The sequence below is a fragment of the Hyalella azteca genome, unplaced genomic scaffold (assembly GCF_000764305.2).
Source record: "Hyalella azteca isolate HAZT.00-mixed unplaced genomic scaffold, Hazt_2.0.2 contig6142, whole genome shotgun sequence".
Classification (NCBI taxonomy): domain Eukaryota; kingdom Metazoa; phylum Arthropoda; class Malacostraca; order Amphipoda; family Hyalellidae; genus Hyalella; species Hyalella azteca.
The window spans coordinates 69445-79870 of record NW_025936310.1 but is presented as its reverse complement, the minus strand read 5'-3'; the positions used below and the strand labels follow the sequence as shown (position 1 = coordinate 79870).

Below are 10426 nucleotides of genomic sequence, written 5' to 3'. Positions count from 1 at the left end.
CGTTAACTATATGGAGTAGCAGTTTGTGAGCCGAAGCAGTGTTTGTTTAAAGTTCGTGTGGTGAGATGGGTCAATTGACTACAGCTGCTTAGGTGCCAGGATGACAATATCTATAGCATTTAGATGGCTGATGTTGGCTCCAGGGCTGATTTTTTGCTGGTCTACGGCTTGAATTTGCCGTGAATTTGCTGGTCTACGGCTGCATACCCTTGGGTTGCATCCGCGCTTTACCTACCGTGGCTTCAATTCATCGCGGGTTCTCAACAAATATTACTGAGAAGAATCATTCGAGGATTTCCACTGGTTCAAGGACTTCTGAGGAAGTCAATCAGTGGGTTTAAACTGCCAACGAAAGTCAATCGGCAGTATGAGTAAAAACTTAATACAGTAAAAACTTAATTACAAATAATCACAATATCAATACCTAAAAAAGTATTCTCAGTCGATCAGTTCCCTATAGCGGCCGAGGTCAGGAACATAACATCTTGATATGTGAGAGATTACTGTGTTATCTTTATCATATGAACGGTTTTTGATGACTGTCGTTCTCCTAAAATATGTACGAGCTGTCAGTGACGGCTATATATGTACGATGAACATTACATTGGCAAGACTGAAGGTTAATTACTGCAAAATGTCATACATATTATACATTGAAATTTTAAAACAAAAAACATCAAAACTTATGTTTCTTATACCAATATTATCATCACACAGATCGCTTTTCTCTCAGAGGCTGGAAGTTTATTGCGAGATCCGTAACTAATTATAAAATAACATGGTATAAACAACATATTTCCGAGGCATGTAATAGTTTGAAGGAACATTCTTCAAAGTACAGACGAAATCCTCGATTCTTATTTTAAATGTTAAATTAAACACGTCTTTGCTATTTAAAATTTAATTTAAAAAATTGACAAATGCCGCACAGCTCATCCAATTCAGAACACGTATCATATATAGAAAGTCGTTAAAATAGCCAAACTTAGCTACATCTCATTACACATGGTCATTAGAAAGAAATGTTGAATAATAAAACATAAATTAGTAAATAGATGTATATTATCGTGAGCGAGACGATGAATTGCTTATCAAAGTTCAGTAGCTCAGTATAAAAACTGACCGTATTTATCACTCGACATCAATTGGCTTGAACTAGTAAGTGAGAAGTTTTTTGTCTCGAACATGATCGTTAAGTGTATAGAATTTTTATTCGGTCAAGCTTTTAAAAACAACACATAAAGATGAATAAAATATCAATAACAATCACACTAGATTGCTGTGCAGCTATAAAAATAATTTAAATAGTATAAAATATAAATAAAAATATTTCACGTATATTTATCAATTTCATGTTTGCTCCTAAATTAATAATTTCTCCTTACGATTGTTTTACCGTCACAAAGAAATGTGATAAATCCCTTTCATAAAATATTTGTTCTTTATATCTACAAGTGTCATAACTCTTTTTTTAATATTCTACAAAAATGTAATTGTGAAATCTTTTCTAATTTTACAATAGTAAAAGGCATCAGTTCCACATAAAATTCAAGTCCAAACATTAATTTTTAAGATATTCGCAACACTCTGCTAAAAATGGACACAATAAATAATTTTCTATTATAATAAGTGTGAAAGTGGCTGATGAAGATGGCATCATCAGCACTTATATGTACAGTTGTTATTTAGTTAAATTAATTATATACAATAATTCATCACTCAAGTTTATCGACTCGACATCATTTAAAAACTATCCGTTGACATTTAGAGTCGAGGCACAATAATGCTTAACAAAACCATTATTAAAAATTTGTCTAATCTAACTTTGGTAGTTTCGAGGCCATAATGACTGAGCGCTAATCAAATATATATGAGCGAAAAATGACGCTGGCATGAAGAAAAAATCTGCACAAGAGCCATTATCTAGGCAGCATAGTGCAGGGATTTCTTAAAGTCAAACGAAGCTTCAGAAACCTCAATAATTATTATGATTATTTAGGTTACAATGTTGAGGTTGAATGGTTGCAGAAAATTTACAATTATTTAAACGTCTTCCACGCCTATTACGAGAAACAAACATACCATAACTATAAACATATTACCTAATATAAACATACCAACAAAAACATACTATACAATAGACTATAAATTGATGAAATTTCATAGTTTGGGTCTGTTTACTTTAATATTGAACGTGGCGGGTGTGAGCGGTGTAAAGCTTCTATGATGAGCGCACTTTGTTTGGAAAATACGAGCAATATGATTTTCCCCCCAACTTAATTACGCAGTCATAAAAATATACTGGACATTCTGTATATTATTTACGGGCACGATCGGTCTCCTAACTCGAAATCGATGACTTGAGATGTACTAAACAAATTGGGAGAAGATAAAATAGAATTGAAGCATTGACGCGCTGCCGAACTCGCGCACCACCATTTCAACTGTACGGAAACAACAATGGCGAGTAGAGGGCTTATTTTTCTACGGGATTCTTTGAAGTAATGCAGGCGCGGGTGAGGCAACCCATATGGGCAGTACATTAGGAGACATAACTGGCAGCCTATACATATGCTGCAAGTCTTCAAATAGGTAACTGATATATACGACACCGTCATCCCTTATACCAATAACTCTTTAGGTCCAATCAACATGTCTAAAAAACTTTGATAACTTACGAGCCTGATGCAACTAAAGTATTAGTGATGACACCGTAAGAATAACTCAGATGAACGGTATCTCGACAGGCAATCTTGTGGAATTTAGTTTTGACTTTTAGAAGATTTTTTGGGGGGATATTTACTATTTTTGGCGATGGTTGCTGCGTTGGCGGTTAACCAATTGGTTGGAGAGAACTCCTCAGTTAATCTGTGGGTATGTTTACGGTTAAATGACTGAATATTAAATTAAAGCGTTAAAATTACAAACATAAAACTTAATGCATTTTATTGGCAGCAGCTTCAACTGTTTTCTTTTCCATCAGTGCTCGTCGCGCGCTGATAGACAAGTTGGTTGGGTCAAAGCTCTCCCGTTTGCTAGATATTTCAGGTTTTAGATTAGGTTTGGCTACTGTTCTGGGTCTGTCTTCCAGCAAACTTTCCTCTTGTATGGGAGTCCCGGAAACAAAAGTCAACGCAGTATCAGGAGTGGCTTCGTTTGTGGTATTAAGTTTCTGTGGAATAAGCAAATTCATCTTTAGCTTCGGTAGGTTGGGTTTAGACATTGGCTTCGGAGCCGTTGGAGGATTAGGTTTGATGGACGTCACTTTACCGGTTGCAGCTGGTTTCAAAATGGCTTCTGATCTTACACCTGTGGCAGACAGTCCATAATTATCCAACCTTTTGGCTTGTCCGGGCGGAAGAAGAGGTTTCTTAATGGGATCAGGCAGATTAGAGGTAGGTTTTGTCGAATTATCATTGTTGCCAACAGCCTGTGCTCCCGCGAGGCTAATATTTCTTGAATCATTATGCCGTCGTGGTGAGTCGTAATGTCTTGAGAAGTCAATTGTCGTCTGGGGAACCTCAATAGCAGTGTGACTGATCCCAGACTCGGATTGAATATCAATGTTACCGTATATCGGGGAACTATCTTCAGCACTTGCAGCTACTAAAGGAGGGGCTGGAGCTTTTCGCAGAGGTACACCATTACCGTACGATGCACATGAGCTATTATCTTGGGTAGGAGGTTTCACTGTTTCTTTGTCACCAGAAGATAGAATTGGCTTCGCTATTGGTGGTGGAGGAGGAGGAATGCAAGGAGGGCTGAGTTTTTTGCACGGCGTTTTGGAGTCGAGTTGGCTACTTCGTCTGATGGAGTTCTCTCTGGCGACTGGTTCAGTTTCATTTTCGTAGCCAATGCTGCAGCTGTCGAATGAGTCCTCTGACCAAATATCATCGTCGTCTAAAACCTCTGGCGTACTTACATTAACGACGTCTGGCATAGATGATTGATGCTGTGCATTCATTTGAAGTACGTTCTCATCCCTAGCCAACTTCCAACTATTATGCAGGTTGACTCCTATTGCACTGAGACGCCCAGAAATTCTTTTTATTCTATCAACAGCAGAAGTTGGCTTCCTCGGTACTGGAGGCAGCGGATTGCGTGCTGCGGCCTCTCCTGGTACAAGACATTTTTCCCTCCCACTGTGCTCACTTTGAGGAATTGGAGGTGGATTTCTTCTATGAGATTTTACTGAACTGACTAGTTTGTGTAAGTCGTCGGTGTTCGCGTAGAGATGAGACGAATCGTTGATTGGGGAAGAGAAATTGTTGGCATCCTCAGCTCGCTTGCTGTAGTCTTCAGTTCGGTGGCTGCCAGCCTGTGCCTGCAAAAAATTTCAAAATATAATGCGCGCGTGTTATAAAATGTTTACACTGTCATGAACACAAAGAAAATGGTTAATTTTCCATTATCAAAATTTCTGCTATGCAGTAGCGTAGTAATAGTTCCAGAGTTCAATTTCGAGTTCCAAAAACCGGTACAAAATTAACATTGATATTAACAGACAAAGAACGGATAAAGAGGCCAGTATCCGGTTGCAGGATATTCGTCATTGCCTTTGTGGTTCAGTCGCACTGAAGTTCGTGAGTACATTCGACCGCGCATCACTTTCGGAAGCTATGATTCTCGGTTATATTTTCCGGACCGTGGCGGAGACTAGCATTAACTTTCAGTGCAACACTTGGAACAATTTCCCGGAACAGGTCGTAAAAATCACGAGTCATGAAAAATTTCAACCATCTTTGATGTGGCGGTAAATGTGAAACTACAAATGCTAGCCATTATTCCAATCTTCTATAGTAACAACAACTTCTAACAATATATTTGTGAAATGGAAGGAGCTAAATTCTGAGAAAATTTTCATATACATTACACATTCCGTTTCGTGTTAGTACTTTACTGTGATCTATTAATCTTTCACCACAAATTACCTTGAGAAGTTTTCTGCGGAGTATCACCATATATGCCACTAGCCCCAGCAGGGCCAGCAGCAGTACAGCCCCTAGACTGCCGAAGACGATGGCGTGTGTGTGGTCAGGTTGCAGAGGCTGAGGAAGAGCGCGTTCATCCTGATCATAAGGCGTGTCCGGCGTCGTGTAAGGATATCTTGGTGGCCAAACCGTGGGAGGCCCGGAAGGTCTGGTGGCTGTTGAAGGTGTGGTCAACCAGAACGGGCGTCTGGTTGTCGTTCGTCGATCAGGGACAGGGCCAAACTCTGGAGGTTGGAAGATTGTTGAGTGTTTTCAATTGCGTGAGGTTTATTAAAATTGATTTAGATTGAGTGTTTTTGACAGATCATTATTATTTTCAGAAACATGCAAAGATGTTTTCACCACATGGCATTAGTGGGCGATTGTTTTGACTTGGTATTGTTGTCCAAGCAAAATTTTACATGAACATGTTAGTCGACAGTTAAAAACAATTAATATAATAGAATTTGATCTAATTTGCTGAAGGATCTCTAATTTTTTAACGATGGTTTTGTGTTTTGAATATCATATATTTTAACTAATACGATGCATTTATATCAGGATATTTTACCAAGGAATATCCTTTGTCCTGAGGCACATGAACTTAATTAGAGTCTATTTCCTTTCCCATATAACAGCACTCTTGTATATAGAACTAGGTAGACGTTGTAACAGTGTAACAGACGGAATTTCCGACTAGGTTAAAAATATGGCAGGAAACACGGTGTGTTCAGCTCACGCAAGCTATCAGTCGTTCATCTCTCGAAGGTTCGTCCACCTCCGTATTCAGTGGAGGATGAGCTTTTTCGATATGCCTTGCAAGTTTCTGACAGAGATCAGGCTGGTGGGCGCTTTTGTCGCCACAAGTCTTAACCCCCAATTAAAAAAAATATGCCTTGCAACCTATTTAATTGCAGGTATTATTCAACGAAAATATTTAATTGCAGGTATTATTCAAGGAAAATATTTAATTGAAGGTATTATTCAACGAAAATATTTGATTGCAGGTATTATTTGACAAAAGGACAAAATATTCTCAACAAAAAGTTTGATAATGAGGATACTTCCCGTCTATAAATAATTCCTAGAGTTGCTGAACAAAAATATTCAGTAATGAATATATCAGGTATCCATATAAAAATTGCTTTAAAAAAATTTTCGTGATTTAAAATGTTGAAACTTTTTATGTTTAAATTCCACGCAATGTATAAATATCGCTGAATTACTTAATTGAAGATTGAAAATTAAGTGAACTCACCCTATTGTCCGTCTCATATTAAAAATACATGTTATAAAACTATGGAAACATCATGAAATTTTGGAAGAATATGATAAGGCACTAATTTGCAACTATATTTTTGAATAAATAAAATTTACAAACGAAAATTCTAAATTTCGTGTCTTGAAATAACTTATAATTGCTGGCCATAGCTATAACTGGATTTAAATATTCAAACTCTAACGGGTTGTTCTGGATTATATAACGAGATGAACGGAATTTATTCTAGGTGATCGTGCATCCCTAAAACATAGCCTACAGAATGTATATCTCATTACTTAATTTAAAAAATAACTAATCAGGGTGACTTAAGATAATAGTAAATATAATAAAAGATTTTCGCTTGATATTCTTCGGTTCCTAAAAAAATTTACTAGTATCATAAGTAACTAGTATCGTGATTAATTGAATAATCTTTATCTAAATTTTTACCCTCATCTATTTGTATTTAATTCCCAATATTTACTTCTATGAACTTCGGTCTGTTACTAATGAAATTCTTCCTAGTATCGGAAAGATTAAATTACCTCTATATCAACATTTATCTGTTACTGATGAAATTTAATTTAAACATAATTACCTCTATCAACAATGACACGTTGCTATTGAAATTCCTACTAATTAAAAAAATTATTGCTAGTTACTAATTAAATTTTCGCCCGCAGGCGTAATGTAACTATTGATTACCTTTATCAACCTCGATCCATTCTGCATCATCGGCCATCTCAAACTGAAGCTCTCAAGTAGAAAATCAAACTAAAATACTTATTTCTCAAAGTATCACGAATTTGATATAATATTTTGACCAGGTGACCAGGTCAGATAATAATTGGTGTTTTGTTATAACAATTTCACTCCTTATCAAGGTTGCGATAATGCACTTAATTTGGGCACTACGTTGGAGTGATGTTTGTTCAACTAAAATAGGATTTTGTCTCCTAAAATCTATTTATATATGTCAGATAATGAGAGGGGATAACATATTGCACACAATACAATCGCGCACCAAGTTACGACGACACTGTATTGTATTGAGCACTGCGATGGGCTTGGTCTTATCATTGACAGAACTCCAGGAAATCCTTGACGATCTTTCCGTACGTGCAGCTCAAAGTTAAATCAACACTGAATTTTCCGTGACATATCCATCCTCTTGGTGGATCAACCTCTTGACAGCACAATACTCTTGATAGCACAATACTTAAACTCTTTATTTTGCAATAGATTATAATGAATATCAGTGTTTAAGTGTCGAGTTCATTTCGCCAGCCTCTGATGCACCTCACCGTCGCTGTACAATTGACCTGAAACTCTGAGACAAGAGGCGAACCGCATTCGTAGATGCCACATGTTGCGATATGCGCAATAACATGCATTATATGTACATCTTTTGATTTAAACATGAATTCAACATCAACTTACATAGATATGAATTAAAGATGTCAATTTGTTTTTTATTTGTAATCTCGAGAAGGTATAATAAAAATTTTATCCGGGGTGTATTAAACAAATTTAAGTTGATATGCATGAAAGTTACGTCTCTTCTGGGATGACGTCATTCATTTAGGGTATGTGCATGCTTCCTAGCACTCCGCGGATTCTCGGCACGCTGGTCGCATAGACACAAATATACATTACTTTAATATTAATTTTTTCTAAGATCAATTGCAAGAAAACTGTAGATATTATAATTGGTGAACTTTTCGCTGCTAGGCAATGGAATAATATGCGGACTTAGGAGGTGCAGATCGTGGTATATGAACCGGATGTCATTAACTGGACATCCCCACAAAAAAAATATAACTCAGTACTCACTGCAGTGAGTGACAGAGAGCGCATTTTCACAGTCGACGAAAATTTGAGGTCACGGACGGACAGACAGACAGATGAACATGGCGAGCACAATATAGTACATTTTTTCCATAAATGAGAAAATGTGCTAAAAATTAAGCAATGATGAGTCGTTTGGACTGTCCCTGAGCTGGAAAATTAGGTTTAATCTACATTATATAAAGATTTGATATTTCGTCTGCTTAGAGATATCAAATGAGAATCTCCATCTCAAATATTTAGAAGAATTTTCACCGGAACTAATGTAGAACCTAAGCCTTTCAAAGCTCAGAGCGGCTGAGTAATAAGTACGAATACGGGAGCGGAAGAAGAAGCTTGTTCAGCAGTGGGAACTAAGATAGAAAGACTGGTAATAAGCTGTGTTCTCCTGCTGTTAAGCCTGCCTGCTCAAGGTATCGTGGAAGTGCGACTGGCATGAATAAGGTAAAATTCCCTTCAATATTGCACGATGGGAAAAATATGCAAAATTTTCCTATTCCTTACATGAATCAATTATGCCTCCTTATAATTAAACTTTAATTATGATTAGTGCTTACATCATTAATTTACTTAAATTGCAAGTTCATCGATAATTTAAAAGCATTGAAAACGCCAAGTGAATAAATCTTTTTTTTTTTTCATTGGAAACGATGCGTTCTGATGACGGAGAAATCTCTGAATCGTTTTAAATTCTTGTTGAAAATTTAATAACTTATTATTCGACGAGCTTTACTTAAATTTTTATTTGAGGCTGTCTTGAATAATGGTATATTGAATGAAGAAGCTTATTTGAAGGATAATTATGTAATATTACCAACTGATGAGACTAAATAAAAGTCTATTATTTTATCTACAAAATCTGTTTCTGCAAACCATGCTCCTGTTAATTATCTCTTATACAGAACTTTTTACCAACTGATGTTGCTAAATAAAAGTAATATTTTATTTATAAAATCTATTTCTGCAAACCATGCTCCTGTTAATTATCTCTTATACAGAATTTCTTTACCAACTGATGTTGCTAAATAAAAGTTTATTATTTTATCTATAAAATCTGTCTATGCAAACCATGCTCCGAGCATCATTCTTTTTGACCGAATATTTTTCAGCTTAATTTTGATGACTCACGGCATTGGCTGCATGCGTACTCACTCGGTGACGCGGAAGCTCGAAATGTCTTTTTTAAGGCATTTTTTTGTCCTTGAGAGTAGCAGGTCGGAGCGACTGGTGTCCGTTATAAAAATTAATGAAGTGATAGCAGGACTTGGGCATGTTGATTTCGTTTTTTTTTTATTTTTAAATTTTTTGACACAAATAACGCTGGTATACAACGATAGTGCTTTGTGAAATTTCAGTAGCTAATACGGAAGTACCATAGTTAGAATGTAAACGTTTTATGTGAGTTAACTACTATCCAAATAGAAAATCCTTGTAAGAGAAATGAAAAAATTAAATTCTGGATTAAATGATGCAATAATATTGATAGAAGTGCCGTGTAAATAATATGTGTAAAAATAATGGCCAATATCTAGACAATACTTGTAATATAAATTGCTTTACATCCTTTGTCAAGCTTGATTAATCATTAGTTTAGCCTTTTCCGAACTCAAATTATTTATAAGTAAAATGGAACATCAGTTTACATTATGTAATTTAGTAACAGTTTCTGCCTAACGGCTGTTTCTTCGATGTTTGTTCATGTTTGCCTCTGAACGGAAACCCTGCAATCGCTCACGGATGTTTGTATCTCTGAAGAGAGCCGACCAAACATTTCTTTTTCGTTTCTTTTATGTTTTGAACAACGAAACGTCTTGAAATTTTCGGCATCCATGATAATGTAGAAGGAATTTTCCTAAACTATTTGATGTCGTACGTTCAGAGAGCAAATTAAGATAGAATCAAATTACTAAAATGTTTAAATCTGACTGATTTTATTTTTTTTTTTGTAAAAGGTGCATTATTTCATAGAATAGAAAGAGATTTGAAGTAAGGGTAATTAGATACAATTTTAACTCCGATAAAAAATCGAGTACGTATTATTTTCTTGATGTTTGTGTCTTCACCACATTAATGACATATAACACAAAAATACATAAGTAAAAATATTTGCGCAAAATAAACCACACAATATTTTAAAACTTAAACTTAAAAACTTCAAGGAACATATGTTTATAAATAATACAAAATAGCATAAATCAGAGATCGGTGCATAAGATTGTAAATATTGATCTTTCACTTATTTGAAACATTCCGTTTTGATCATTCCGCCATTAAAACTCTTCGAATTGTCTCACATTACTCATGTTCGAAACTATAAAAATATAAAGAACAAAATGCAAAGTTCATT

General features: G+C 35.7%; 1 protein-coding gene across 1 annotated transcript; it reads right to left on the bottom strand.

The window, feature by feature from the left end:
* Positions 1 to 890: 890 nt before the first annotated feature.
* On the bottom strand, positions 891 to 7536 carry LOC108666793. The gene is made up of 3 exons (XM_018153719.2): positions 6937 to 7536; positions 4932 to 5215; positions 891 to 4324 (listed from the first exon to the last, which is right to left on the bottom strand). Exons 1-3 carry the CDS (start codon positions 6971 to 6973, stop codon positions 2936 to 2938), a joined length of 1710 nt encoding a protein of 569 aa, XP_018009208.1. The 5' UTR covers positions 6974 to 7536; the 3' UTR covers positions 891 to 2935.
* Between the last annotated feature and the right edge of the window lie 2890 nt (positions 7537 to 10426).